This window comes from Balaenoptera ricei, chromosome 17 (assembly GCF_028023285.1).
Source record: "Balaenoptera ricei isolate mBalRic1 chromosome 17, mBalRic1.hap2, whole genome shotgun sequence".
Lineage (NCBI taxonomy): Eukaryota > Metazoa > Chordata > Mammalia > Artiodactyla > Balaenopteridae > Balaenoptera > Balaenoptera ricei.
Genome location: NC_082655.1, coordinates 64,207,674 through 64,223,181, shown reverse-complemented (window position 1 = coordinate 64,223,181; position 15,508 = coordinate 64,207,674). Strand labels below are relative to the sequence as shown.

Sequence of the window (15,508 nt, the reverse complement as noted above, 5' to 3'; positions counted from 1 at the left end):
CATTCCATCCTCCAGAAGATAAAGCCAAAGAGGGTTCAAATTTCCCAAACAGGTCAAGATCGCCGACAATTGAGATTTCCTTTCTAAACTTGGTTAAGTACCCCCTTTAAAAAAAATTGGCAATTTTCTTTTACATCCTCCATCAAAAATGGCAGTATGAATTCTTGGCACAGAGAGATGTATCTCACTTGAGTGAAGATAAAGAGGCAACTGCAATGATTCAAAAGGTGCTGTCTTTGTTTCTGGATTCTTCCTTGGTGTTGTGACTGGGACATACCACCAAGAGAAAGAAGCATCAGCAGCACCAGAAAGTGACATTCTTCATCAACAGGCTTGCCCCTACTTTCAAAAACCCGTGAAGAACATTCATACTGGCCTTTCATGGAGAAGCCCCTCATCTACACACAACCCCTCCTCTGCAGTGTGCTGTTTACATATTTTTCTCCCACCCCTCTACCCCAGATTTCATCAGACTTGGTTTCATTTGTGCTTCCCTGTTATCCAATTTCACAGCATTACTGAAATACCCATCTAGGCATGGTAGTAAGTGTTCCGTGCAAAAGTAATTAATAGTCAAGACTCTTAGAGCCAATCATTTTTCATTTAAGCCACCTAACTCTGAAACACAAATTACAAAGTACTTTTAATGTCTTCAATCTTAAGGGGTAAGTGCAAAAGTTAATTTTGCAAATCAAGATTCTATCTTAAGATTAAGTCATATTAAAAGCTAATGTTTAAATACACACAACAGAAAAGAACGGGAAAAAATAATCTCTGGCAAACATGACTAGTTATACATTCTTGATGTTGGAAGGAGAAGACAGTCACTGAACCACGAGAAATAAAGCTGTCACAAAGCCTATGTGCTCCATTTTGAAAATGTGAGACCCTAACAGTGACACAAGTTCAGGATTTATCTGGGTAACCACTGGTCTCACCTGCGTTTACTGCAGAGAGCAGATTAGAAGCTGAAATGGGAGCTGCTTTGACAGATCCCAGCAAGTGACAGCTGCCAGCATAGGATGAGACTGCTGAAACGCTAACAGTGACAAGAGATCGTTTATTTGGGAGGAAACTCAGGCAATTCAGTAATAGCGGGTCCAAGAAAAATAATTTTTAAAAAAGTGATATGCTTTAGTTATCTGGAAAAAGATCAAAGACTTACAATACCTGAACACAAAGCACAGTTTCAAATGCTCTTTGTAAAGAGTAAGTAGAACTCTGCCTACCTCTTAATTTATGCTATCATTAATAGGCCAAGCAGAGAATGATTTGGCCGTTGGAGGATTTTGTAGTAACGGACTTAGGAAGCTTTATTTTGGATTCCATTGAATGTATTTATTATGTTTATTAACTCTCAAATACCGGTCTAACCACTCCTTTAGATCTTTAGAAATCTCATGCATTGCTCCTTTGGACAGTTTTCCTGTCTTAAATGTCTTAGGAAAGGCATTTCTTGTGCCCATCTCCTAAGACATGGTTTCCAAGTGTATTCAATTCAGATTTATCTACAGGGCTTCTACTGATATTCAAAATCTGCTGAGCTCAAAGAATTTACTAGTACCACCTTTCAGATGAAAAAATCCCTCCCAGCTTTATTATGCGTTAAAAATTGGCTGGATAAGGGAATAAAGGCACTCCAAAGCAGTCGCTCCACATTTGCTTCCCATCAGAGGTACCTGGGGTGCAATTCCCAGAGAATTTAATAAGTATGAATCGAAGCCTAGAAATCTTGATGTTTAACAAATGCTCCAGGTAACTCTCATGTATCCAGTATTGGCATTTAAAAGCATGGCAAATTTGGGATTGACATGTAAACACTGCTGTATTTAAAATAGAAAACCAGGGACTTCCCTGGTGGTGCAGTTAAGAATCCACCTGCCAATGCAGGGGACATGGGTTCAATCCCTGGTCCAGGAAGATCCCACATGCTGCAGAGCAACTAAGCCCATGTGCTCTACTACTGAGCCTTCGCTCTAGAGCCCGCACGCCACAACTACTGAAGCCCGTGTGCTCTAGGACCTGCGTGCTGCAACTACTGAGCCCGCGTGCTGCAACTACTGAAGCCCGCATGCCTAGAGCCTGTGCTCCGCAACAAGAGAAGCCACTGCAATGAGATGCCTGTGCACCGCAACGAAGAGGAGCCCCCGCTCACCACAACTAGAGAAAGCCTGCGCACAGCAACGAAGACCCAACGCAGCCAAAAATAAATAATAAAAAAATAATAAAAATTAAAATAAATAAAATAAAATAGATAACCAACAAGAACCTACTGTTCTTGTAGCACAAGGAACTCCGCTCAATTTTCTGTAATAACCTAAATGGGTAAAGAATTTGAAAAAAGAATAGATACATGTATATGTATAACTGAATCACTCTGCTGTACACCTGAAACTAACAACATTGTTAATCAACTATACTCCAATATAAAATAAAAATTAGAATAAAAATAAATGAAGAAAAAGCACCTGGGTGAGACCATGAAATAAAGACTTCTGACTCAAAAAAAAAAAAAATTAATTAAAAAAAAATTAAAGCATGGCAAAAAGTATGTTGACTAGAGGTAAACCCAACTCCAGCCTTCCTTACCTGCATCCAGCTGGAAATGGTTCCAACATGGCGTAGTCAACTGGGGACTGGCCAGCTACATGAGGATATACACTTAGATTTTACAGAGTAAGATTAAGTGCTTTTAAAACAAGATATTTAGTATAATGCAGAGGGCAGAAGTTTTTCCTGGACAAGTTTCTTGGAAGGCACACGGTGTGACTACTACTTGTCTGTGTAGTAATGTGTGTCAGTGTTGCAGTGCCAGCAGCATAAAGTTGATGAGATGCAGCAGTTCATTAAGAAGACTAGTCAGAATATCACCAAGGAGGGAAATTATGAGAAGTGTTGATAGTGGTTGCAGTCAGCGTTTTTGTCTGTTTTTACAGACAGTATTTCTAAATCCTAAGGGATTTTATTTCCCCTGGGGATTTGTATTGGGAAGAAGTCAGAGACGGGTCACCTGCTCACTGACATGCCACACAACACGAAACAACAACACTGAGCACGTGTCATGCACCCACACGGAAAGGTTACGCGTTACAGCTGGCACGAACGGCGGATGGAAACAGCAGGGCGTTCAGCTAGTTCTTCAGAGCTGAGCCTCAGGGCAACGGCTGTGGGCAGAGGAAGCACCACGAAGACTCCTCCAAACAAATGTCTACCAGGGCAGTGCTGATGGCAAATGCTTTGTAGCAACATCAGAAGTCATTAAATAGAAAGTAGGATTTTTCTACGGAGACTGCCAATCAGTAAAAGAAGACCAGATGGAAAGATTTTTAAACAATTATATAACCGATAGCAGGATCCCTTTTATATTCTATGTGGAAAGAATGCTACATTCCCATAGGACTTTAGAGTCCCATCGGTAACAATACCGCAACTTCTGAGAACACAGCCACAGCACTCTTGTCTGCAAGCCGTGGGACACCCAGCCCAGGGCCCCTTGCACATGGTGGGCTTTCAATACACACATGTGTGGAACGGGATACACTGGAAAGAGTGGTAAGAATAACCAGCAAACCCATGAATTAATTTCACGTCAACTAGTGGACTATTCAGTTTTCCTTTTTCTATGAAAAAAATTTATTCAGAATTTTGCTTCTGGAAAGTGAGTTTAGAAGGCATCTATTCCAGGATGCTTCTTTTTTTTTCACCAAAAATATTACATATTAACGATAGGCACGGACAATTCTTAAGACTTCTTAATCCATACCAGAAGTGTGAGCTTAGTTAACATTGTCTCAAGATAATCTATACTAAAAGACTTCACTTTAAGTAATCAGCACACTGTGTGTGTGTGTGTGTTACACCCTGTTTGTCTCCCTGCCCCTCACAAATTCATATGTTGAGGCCCTAACCCCCAATGTGATGTTATTGGAGGTGTGGCCTTTGGGAGATAGCTTAGTTCACGAGGGTGAGACTCTCACAATGGGCTTAAAGCTCTTATGAAAAGAGGAAGAGACACCAGAGTTCTGTCTCTCCAGGTGCATGCACTGGGGAAAGGCCATCTGTGAGCCAGGAAGATGGGCATCACCAGAACCCAACCATGCTGGCACCCTCATCTTGGACTTCCAGCCTCCAGAACTACGAGAAATAAATGTCTATCGTGTACGCCACGCAGCCCATGGTGCTTTGTTTTAGCAGCCCAAGCTGACGAATACACACGCTTCACACAGAAAGACAAAGCTCGTTGAGGGTCCTGCCTAGGCCACCTGGCAAGAGGGCCCTAAGTAATACATTTACCACTTTCTCTTTTTCAACCCATGACCAGTGACCCCCCCACAACGGATAAACATCACTGGAAATTAAAAACAAAATAAGCATCTTGATGGAAAGGAAATTGAAACAGTGGGGAAATGAGCCACACATATAGTTTCCCAATCATTCTCCACCATGTCCAACTCCCCACCACCTCCTCAGTGATCACCCAAAGTCTCACCTCAGCTTTCCTGGCTTAAAAACCCGATTTCATCAGCACTTTGAAGTAGAGCCATCCCTTGGGGCAGACTCACATCACCAAAGCTCACAAGACTGATGGTTGACGCCAGAAGACCAATTCATCAGTTTACAGTGAGCAAGGTAAATGTCACCAAGGCCTGAGACTTGCACTGATAACCGCCAGTGCGTGCTCTCCCTGTTGGCAGACCTCCACGAGAAGCTCAACGAAAATGAGAAGCTGAGTGGTGGATGTGGAATTAAGACAGAGGCATGAGATGAATCAAGTATCTAATGGCATCATGCTGAGCTAACCTGATGCATCCATTTCCTCACTCGGATGATCTTGCCAGGAACGCCATACACAGCTGGCAACAGTTCCCTGCATCGTTCCCCATAACAGAAACGTCCTTGCCAATGCAACTGCAATACGCCAAGGTTTTGGGCCATGGGTTTGCTCTCCTCTAGATAGCATTTGGATGGGCACTGCCTATTTTTGCCTCTGTGACTCTTTTTTCTATACTACTTTGGGTGACCAAGTCTTTAGACGTTTCAATACACTCAATCAGGTTACAAGGAAATCTTGCTATACTATAGCCATGCCAGCACTTGTGATCACTTTATACACTTCTGTGCAGTCTCATGGGCTCATTTTAACTCCCAGAGGGCAAGCTTATTTCTAAGTTCTTGGGGGACAACTCACTGTGTCACTCATACTCATGGCAAGTTAGGTTTCTGGGTACTATGCAATTATCTACATACACATTCATACACATCCATTTGTATGCTTTTTCTTATATGTTACGACTTAGCCCTTTGAGTGATAAAGCCATCCTACATGGCTACGTTTTTTTCTGTAGTTTTAAACTAAACTATAGAATAATACAGTTTTGAACTAAAAGTATAAGACTGAACTAAGATGGGAAATATCTGAAAATACCGCCAGCTCCTGAAAAGAGGTAACTTACTATGCAAGTGTTCGAAATATAAGCTATGACAGACATCCTTTTTTCCCCAGGGTTAACAACTATACAAGACACATCCATTCCAAACAAAGGGAACATTTGTATCTGAGATATGTAAATTAAACAAGCAGCCTGACTCAGAAAAAGTACTTGAAAGCCCTTTCAGAAATGTCTTATCTGATTTGATCACCCTGTAAATGCAGAGTGGAAAGCATGAGTTATGCTCCCGTGAGAAGATCAATAATACTCAGTACAGAAAAGGCTCTCTGTACAGTTGCCGAAGGAAGTGTTGGCTGCGGGTCAAAGGGGATTGCAGCCGCCGCCCTTAGCTCCTGTCTCAAACAGACCCCTTGTCATCTCGTGCTACTGTGATATATTCATTACTGGCAGACAACTTGCTTATATGAAGCTGTTTTAGCTAAGAAAGGGTGGAATTACATTTTCCCACAATATGCTTTCCCCCCTCAAATGCTTTCACATCATAAAAGGCTTTTAAAACCATTTAGCCTGGAAAATTGAGACGACCTCCCATATCATTTACCTCTTGTTAACACCTAATAGCAAGCTACAGGGACCCTATTCCCCAACAGAATTAACAACAGAATCAAGAAATGACCGTCTGCAGATAACAGCAAGTCTGTCTGCTTCCAAAGCAGCTCAAGCCCAGGGCTGCTACGTGAAGCTGCACCGTCTCCTGACTGCTGAGCTGCTTGCTCCCAATAGCTTCACTGCTGGGGAGGAAAAAGATGATCCCTCCTGGGTGGCTGAATCCCCTCCCCAGCTCTCACACCCTAGAACAGGTAGCTGCTAACGCGTGTGAGTTTCCAGAAGAGTGTTTATTCCTACTGCAAAAAAATGGAAAATTTCCCTTTCCCAATAAAATACACATACGTATTAAATGATTTCAATCCCACCCAGAGGTTTAGAAAGGATGCACACAAAAGAAGACACCCATTATCACTGGTTACCTCCCTTGGAGTTGAACTAGTACAGAAGTCACTCTGCGACAACTCGAATCACTCAGCAACCGGACTGGGCCCCCTCCCTAAGCTCTCGCTCCTAAAAACTGAGTCTTGTTAACATGGCCTTTTACTGTCTTCATTCTTTGCAGGAAAAAAAAAAAAAAAAAAAAATCCTGTCATTTCCTTTTCATTCTCCCATCCTTTATTATAGCCCAGTTCCTAGCTTTTAGAATACACGGACACTTGGTCTTCTATTCACTGTGACTTACCTTGTTCATGTAGTCGCACTAATGCCCTGTGGGTTCCAATATTATATCACCTTCACTGGAACCAAACAGGCATTGGACACGTGTGTTGTGCAGGGTGCTACTTATCCAGTTTGATTAGCAGAAACCAATGTGAAAAAACTCTTTACCAAGACAATATAAATTTCGAGACTTAGAATTTACAACATTTCTTTTAGTCTCCCTTGCCTAGAAATCTGTTGATCCCTCAAATCAACAGGAAGGTGCTGTTTCTAAAACAATGGAGAAACATATATAAAAAGGTGACGACTGCCGTTTTATTAACACCAGTATATTAAAGAAAGGGATGGAAGCAGTCTACTAGGAGACCACTAAGAAGTGAGTTAACTATTTAAACCCACTGTAAATACCTGTTTACTGCTATTTTATAACATCTGAGCCAGATGATCTGGATTGATTTTCTCCTCTTAATCTGTGCAGATTCATCTGTCTTTAAGTGGTATATTTCTTTACGTCCTACCCAAATTCCTTTGAGGTGTATTAAAAAAAAAAAAAAAGTCGCAGTACTTACTGGCTCTTCTCTTACTGCTAATGTGATTGTTCCAGGTGTTTCTGATTTTGAGGTATCTGTTTGAGCACCTGAGATGGTCCCCAACACACTAACACAACGTCTTAAATACTTCTCTTTTAGATTCCTGTCTTGTTTACTGCTATCAGCTCACAGTCTGTTGCTGGGGGGTGGGCAGACAGGAAGTGGGGGGAGAGGCACCGGGGAAGAAGCCAAATCTCGAGCGCTAACACTCAGGCTTCAGGCACGTGTCACTCTAAGCTCCCACTTGTTTTGTAGTATTGCTGAAATTCATGGGGCACAGACCTTTGGATTAAAAGGAAAAGAAGGAAACAAGGAAACCAGAGGCAGTGCTCCTACCGCTCCCATCACAGGTCACCTGTCCTACCTGGCTGGTAGAAGTCAGGTGACAGCTCTCTGGCCACAGCTCTCGCGATGTCACACTCCTGGCGGGCGGCCAGAGCAGCCTGGTCGGCGGCGTCAGCTTTGGCTCTTGCGTGCGCGGTCCTACAGGAGCACAAAGGGCGCGTCAGCAGGGGCGGCACCTAGTTAATTACACAGGACGGGCAAACGGTCTACGGGGCGGGCAGGGCCTGGAAAGAAATGCTAACCGTGACCCTCGCCCCACACCTGCAACAGAAAGTTGTGAGACATCATACTGTTGTGAGACATCAATGAAAATAAAGCAGATGAAACCACCTGTGCATTGCCTCAATCTTTCTTTCAAGGTTAATGGAAGTATAACCCGTCGTATGAACGTATAACAAGTTCTGCGCAGCTTAATGCAAAGCCTGGTGTTCAAGACTTAGAGGATGAAATCCCCCGTTGACTTTGGTTGGCATTCCCCCTCCCTGCCCCCCAACCATGGAGAGCAGAATTAGAGCATGTGAATTAATACAGTGCTCATGGATTTAATTTCTACGGTAGAATCAATACAAGGATTTGATTAAGAAAGATCTGCCCAGTGGTGTGCTGGTAAAGTAGCTCTCTGGGGGAAAAAAAAGAGTAAAACTGATTTGTAGCGCTGACTGACTTCCGTGGTGTACATGCTCCCAACATGGCCAATTCACACTATCAGCGTGACTTTGCTGAATGTGTAGTTGGGAACAGACGCACACCGTGGGCTCCCCCCCAGCCTGTAGGAGCAGACCCAGTGGTCTTCTGGAAGAATGTGCTCAGGAGGGTTCCAAGGAGTCCATTTAGTTGTTCTTTAAGCACGTTTCTTGTGTGAAACCGAAAGCAGGCAGAGAGGTGGAGCTGGAAAGAGCAAAGGGATCTCTTTCTGTCTTCCACCTTCTCCCCGGCCCGTCCTCACCCACTGAAACCGCTTATCTTTCCAGAGGACAAGGGCTAGGGAGAGGGCAGCAGGGATGAGAATGGGGCTCCTTATGGCAAGACAGGGGGACTGATGTCTGCCTGCCCAGGAAGAGGGCATTTGGAGGCTGAGACTTTGCGTCATCCTCTTCCAAAGGAGGAGATCTTGTCCAGCTAGTATTTAGACAATTTTCATGGGCACCTACTTCTTATAATTTTGTGAACTATTTTCTTTTATTAGCGCTAGGCAGGGCTACAGATAACTAGTGGTAAAAGCCTAAGGGGAGTCTAAAAGAGGTGCCTGCAGGCATTTCAGAGACAGCAGGAGAGGAAGTTGGGAAGTGGCATCGTGCCCTAGCTGGTCTTAGGAGAGATAACCCAGGTGGCATCTGGAGGAGGCCAGCAGACGGGATTTCTGGAACTAGACTGCAGGCAGAAAAGACGGGGGAAAAGGGGTCTGACCTGAGCCTGTGGGGCTAACTGGGGGAGGTCCCATTTCACTCCTACTTAGGACCTAGCTGAGCCTGGAGGATTGATGTATTAGAATATAAGTGTAAGGGAGATTTTTTATTTTGGGCATTTTTTTATTTTTAATTTTTGGTTCTCTACTATACTCCCAAGGCACAGAACAATGCCTGGCACATAGTATTTACTGAGGGCCCACTTTATAAATAAAGGAGTGGTAAATAAATAAAGGAATGTCCTTAGGAACAGCTGGGTAGTTACTTAAAAATGAATGGATTGACAAAACCACAGAGACGGTAAAAAGACCAGTGGTTGCCAAGGGTTCAAGGGGAAAGTGGATGAGGGATGAACAGGTAGATCAAAAGGGATATTTAGGGGAGTGAAACTATGCTAGATAATCCTCTAATGGGGGGATACATGACATCATGCTTTTGTCAAAACCCACTGAACTGTACAACACAAAGAGTGAACCCTAGTGTAAAGTATGGACTTTATAGTTAATACTAATGTTCCACATTGGTTCATCAGTTGTACCAAATGTACCCACTAATGCCAGATGTTAATAACAAGGGTAACTGGGTGTGGGCAAAGGAGGTATATGGAAACTGTACTTTCTCCTCAATTTTTCTGTAAACTTAAAACTGCTCTAAAAAAATAAAGTCTATTAATTAAAAATGAATGAATCAAATTCTAATCATCGAAATTGTTATTTATGAATCACGGAGGATGTTTTAGATGATTTCTGTCTACAGGGTACGGAGTACAGAGGCAAAATCAAGGGGGTAAGAACATATTCCTAAAAAACCTGGCTGTGGTAACCCCTGCAAGCGAGCCATCAGTAATGATGCTTTAGTCCCATGTGTTGTCCTGAGACTCAGTGGATGCCCTCTCCTATGTTCTTTCAGTTTCTCAGAATCTCAGCTCTTTTTTTCCCAGAATTATTTTCCATTTTATCCGCTATTCTTAGCTAGAGCCTGATTATGTCTAGGTATCATAATTAATGAAGCCACAGGAGTAAAGTTATCCTGCCTTATAATAAAACCTGCTAGCCCTTCAATGATAAACTTACAAAACTCAAGTACCGTTTATTCCGAAACAATCACAACCCACCACCACGGAGTGGAATAAAATGGTAGTAGTATTTCCACCACTTTTGACAACACGCTAAACTGGAGAACAGACAAACGTAGCTTAACCTTTCTGCAAATATATTTTGGAAGCACAGAATCAGTGAAGCCTTAACCCTTTACTTTTTTACTTGTTCTTTCCTGTAAGACCAGACAAGGAGGGGGGACTTTTCCATCTAGCACCCCTCCCTGTGTCAGTGCTCCTGCATGGCTGGCACGATGGTCAAAACCACATTCAAGCCTGAAACTAGGTATCTGCTCAGGAGCTTTTGGTAGCCCTGGAGCTGATCACAAGAAGTAGAAGAGAACAGGAAGCCATCTGAGTTTGCTGTCCTCAAAAGTGTTGTGCGGCCAGCCCATGAAAACATCTTGATTTTGCCCAGGGAGAAATCTGGGCTTGACCCTGGCCCACGTTATTCATGTGTTCCAATCCCAGGCTCAGTTCTGGAGCAACACACGATCCCTTTAATCACCCAACGGGTAAGACGTGCCATTGCTCATGGGTTGGGGGGAGGGAGGTTTGGGCTAGTCATTCTGGGGAGACCGGTGGAAAAAACTCAAAGTGGATGGCTGGCACGTGCCAACAAGGAGCATGCCTGCACGCCCCAGAAGCCTTTCACTTGTTCCAAAGACTGCTGACGTCCATAAATCTTCAGACCCTCAGGAATCTCCAAATACCATCATCATCATTATACTTTCTCGCGTAACATGCAGCAAAAAGTAAGTGAAAAGCAACATCTTTCACTTAGGCGTCAGTGGCAGACTTTCTTTTAGGGTCCTATGACAAATAAACCAAAATTTTAACTTGTAGAGAGTTCCTATTTTGGGGTAAAGAGATACAGAGAGGCCTGGGCAACTGGCTAAGCTGGTACAGCAGGTAGGTGACCCCCTCCTGGACATCAGCCCTGCAAAGGTCACTCGGCAACAGCTGAAACAGTAAATGTGGAATTTCTTTCCTTTTTTTTCTTTTTAAAATTTATTTATTTATTTTTGGCTGCACTGGGTCTTCGCTGCTGTGCATGGGCTTTCTCTAGTTGCAGGCTACTCTTCATTGAGGTGAGTAGACAGTGGCTTCTCTTATTGCAGAGCACGGGCTCTAGGCGTGCGGGCTTCAGTAGTTGTGGCACGCGGGTTCAGTAGTTATGGCTCGTGGGCTCTAGAGCACAGGCTCTGTACTTGTGGCACACGGGCTTAGTTGTTCCGCGGCATGTGGGATCTTCCCGGACCAGGGCTCGAACCCGTGTCCCCTGCATTGGCAGGCAGATTCTTAACCACTGCGCCACCGGGGAAGCCCAATGTGGGATTTCTGAATGGCAGGCATCACCTGTACTTAAGAACTTAATTACAACTTGTTTCTTTCCAATCAGTAACTTGATGAGAATCTGAGTTTTTTTTTTTTCTTTAGTGACTAAAATGGTGTTTCACAAACTCTCAAGTCACCTTACTCAGAACAAAATGGTCTGGCTTTCCCAGTTTTTCTTAAACTTAACAGTGCTTTAAAAAAAAAAAAAGCATATAAATAATACACTGAACATGCCTGGCACACAGGCCTACTACTCATAAGGTAGATGCAAGTCCCTTAGATGTCTGTGCCCACTTCTTTCAATCTTTTATATACCTATTCACTGACGTAGCTGATAAAGATTTTAATCTAGAATGGACAAGGATTTTGCTAAAGGTAAAACTGTATACAGTACTTATACTTTTCTATTTCTACTTCTTACATATTTTCTTCCCAACAAAAAACTGCTTCAAAAAATATGCTGATTTTTCATGTCTTTTAAAATTTGTTACTTATTAAAGTCAAAGTTAAGTTTCCTGACCTGACTCTGAAAATTTGATGGCAGAGGCTGTCATCTAGTTGCTTCAGGAGCTGTATATGTGATTTGCTTTGATACCCATATATTTAAAGAAAATTCTTAGCAACATTTAAAAATAAGAGCAATTGGACTTCCCGGGTGGTGCAGTGGTTAAGAATCCGCCTGCCAATGCAGGGGACATGGGTTTGAGCCCTGGTCCAGGAAGATCCCACATGTCACGGAGCAGCTAAGCCCGTGCGCCACAACTATTGAGCCTGTGCTCTAGAACCCATGAGCCAAAACTACTGAGCCCGAGAACCACAACTACTGAGCCCGCGTGCCACAACTACTGAAGCCCACGCACCTAGAGCCTGTGCTCCGCAACAAGAGAAGCCACAGCAATGAGAAGCCCACACACCACAACGAAGAGTAGTGCCCGCTCGCCGCAACTAGAGAAAGCCTGTGCGCGGCAATGAAGACCCAATGCAGGCAAAAATAAAAAAGAGAGAGAGCAATTGTACGTAAGACTCCGAACATCAGTTAATGGCAACCCCATTCGTCCAGTTGCTCAAGCCCAGACCCTGGGAGTCATCCTGGTTGCCTCCCTTTCTCTCTCACACCACATCCATGGTCAGCAAGGCAGCCGACAGGACCTTCAGAATACACACCCGACCCCGCCCATGTCTCCTTCTCATCACCGCTCCTGCCCAGGTCACATCTCACCAGGTTCCTGCAAAGGCTGAACTGATCTCCCTGCTTCTGTCCTTGCAGCCCGCCATGCTATTTCCCTTCTGGTTTTCTTGAAATTGCCTGACAATAACCAAAATCCTTTCCTGCGTTATGGCATCACGTGCAAGAAAATGCCAAAAAATGGCCTTAGTTAGCTTTCCTTTTGGACTGTGACATTATTCACTTATGAGAGACCTAGACTTGCAAAAACCAATTATCTTGTGTATACAGTGGGAGCCCTTTTAAAGAAGAAATCAGTCTGTTAAGCAAGGACTACTCTTGATATGAACAAGAACTAGATGTCTCCACAGCTCTCAGCTAAAAATCAAAGGCATGATGTCTGAGTTCCTGTACCGGAAAGAAACTGGTCTCTCAGTATCGATCTGCTTCTCTGGTCAGACCAACCCCACGAGACTCAGCATACACTCCTCCTGCTAAGGCACAAACGGCCCCCTTAGCTGCCTCTCCGGACTCCTAACTTTCCATCTCTCATACACATACCTATTCACTGGCACAGCTGAAGAAGATTTTAATCTGCAATGGACACTGATTCAGCTAAAGCTCAGTAAATTTGGTTTAGGAAGACTACTTCTTGCGGGTCCAATCTTTACGTTTATTAGTTCTTGAATGTTAATTTTCTTCCTAAGTTGCTTTCTTGTTTTGTAAAAGACAGGACCTGGAATAATAACATCAAGACTGTGTTCTTAGGTCCTGGTTAAAAACAAGTTACAGCTTCAGCAAACAGTTGTCTTTTTTGCCGGGGTGGTCCATTGCTTCCTTTTCTAAAAGCATTATCAAGTTATTTAGATACAAAATGTAAATGTAGGGGCATGGTGTCCCCACTGAAATCTGGTATTTGACCTTTCAAGGGCCCAAACTCTTGCAGAGGTATGACGACACAGGCTTTGAAAGTGTGGGTAGCCAGAGACCAGGCTGAGGCCAGTCTAGTGACAGATGATTCTTGTCCATGAGATCAGAAGTTAAACCACATTACTTTAGCAATCTTAGAGATGCCTTCTTAGAATCATAATTCATACCATGCCCTTGGCCTTTTTTCAAGGGGAGATAGGAGGATGAACCAAGATATCCAAGATAGGAATATGAACCAAGATTCATGTGAAGAATGTGAAATGCTGTCCATTATGTGTATCACTGTCATGCTCATAAAGATCTGGGCAATACATTCCTCAAAGTTTAGTGCCAGGAAAAATCGGGTCTATGATGATATACTGGTGTGCTTCCTTGCATCATACAATGAGAACTACATTATCTATTGTTTCTCTTTTTGTTACAGCTACCAGGATACCTGGAGTATAATTCTCCTCAATCTATGTGCATGATTATCTTCTCTAAAGACATGGCTTTAACATTCCCTGGTCAGGAATGCTACTATGTATGTGACTTATAATGCCCTGAAAATCCTTTTTGGAAACTGGCAGGATATTGAAAAAAATTACTTGTTATACTAAGTTTTCTGAACTTCAGACCCTCATAGTGTGTGAATGCTTAGGGACATACGTGATAACTTGGGGACATCAGAGCCTACTATGCAGCTTCCTTTACAGAATTTTTTTCTATATTCAGAACATTTTCAAGCTTGGAAAATAAGTCCTCATTCTTAAGTACTTTACAGGCTTTATTCCCTAACATTTTATCAAACTTAATAAGCTTAAAGGCTATATTCTCTGGATAGGCCAGGTCAAAAGCACATTTCTAATCCTCGGCTGGAATATGCCAAATAATTGGCTATCTTCTACTTTATCCTGAGTTTTATAAAATTTATCTAAAATTTACCTTGCCATATAATTTATGTAGTGAGAAAAACCTGATGTAAAAACAAATTTAAGGGATGTTTTATTCTTGAAATAATTTTAAGAGAAAAGTCCTTTTAATGAGGGTTATTCTACAGGTCAAAAACATTACCACTAAATAAGACTAAAACTTCATTTTATGGGAGAAAATATTTGCTCATCATATATCTGATAATGGGTTAGTATCCAGATTATATAAAGAACTCTTACAACTTAATAAGAACAACAACAACAATTAAAAAATAGGCAAAGGACTTGAATAGACACCTCCCGCAAAGGAGATATAAATGGCCAATAAGCACATGAAAAGGTGTTCAACATCACTAACCATAAAGGAAATACAAATCAAAACCACAATGAGATGCTACCTCACACCCACTAGGATGGCTACCATGAAAAAAAACACCCAGAGAAGCAGCCGCATAGCACAGGGAGATCAGCTCGGTGCTCTGTGACCACCTAGAAGGGTGGGATAGGGAGGGTGGGAGGGAGACGCAAGAGGGAGGGGATATGGGGATATATGTATAGCTGATTCACTTCGTTATAAAGCAGAAGCTAACACACCATTGTAAAGAAATTATGCTCACGTAAAGATGTTAGAAAAAAAAGAAACCACCCAGAAAGTAATAAGTGTTGACAAGGATGTGGACAACTTGTAAACCTTGTGCACTGCTGGTGGGGATGCAAAATGGTACAGCTGCTGTAGAAAATAGTATGGTGATCCCCGCAAAATTAAAAACAGAATTACCATATGATCCACCAATTCAACCCCTGGGTATATACCCCCTAAAATTGAAAGCAGGGTCTCAGAGAGACATCTGTACAACCATGTTCACAATAGCCAAAAGGCAGAAACAACCCAAGCGTCCATCAATGAAAGAACGGATAAACAAAACGTGGCATAAACATACATGGAATGTTATTTAGCCTTAAAAAGGAAGGAAGTTCTGAAGCATGCTACATCATGGATGAACCTTATGCTAAGTGAAATAAGCCAGTCACAAAAGGACAAATATTGTATGATTCCATTCATAGGAG

The 15,508-nt window shown here is 42.7% G+C and overlaps 1 protein-coding gene across 4 annotated transcripts in view; it reads right to left on the bottom strand.

Annotated features, from left to right (window-relative positions):
* JPH1 (junctophilin 1) overlaps nucleotides 1-15,508 on the bottom strand; it is an 80,089-nt gene that overhangs the window by 12,431 nt on the left and 52,150 nt on the right. For 3 of the 4 annotated variants that reach the window (XM_059901894.1, XM_059901893.1, XM_059901895.1), the window contains exon 3: nucleotides 7,614-7,732. The exons of the other annotated variant lie outside the window; for it this stretch is intronic. In XM_059901894.1, coding sequence (XP_059757877.1) covers nucleotides 7,614-7,732 — 119 coding nt within the window. The remainder of the gene's footprint in view (nucleotides 1-7,613; nucleotides 7,733-15,508) is intronic. 4 annotated transcript variants of the gene reach the window in all.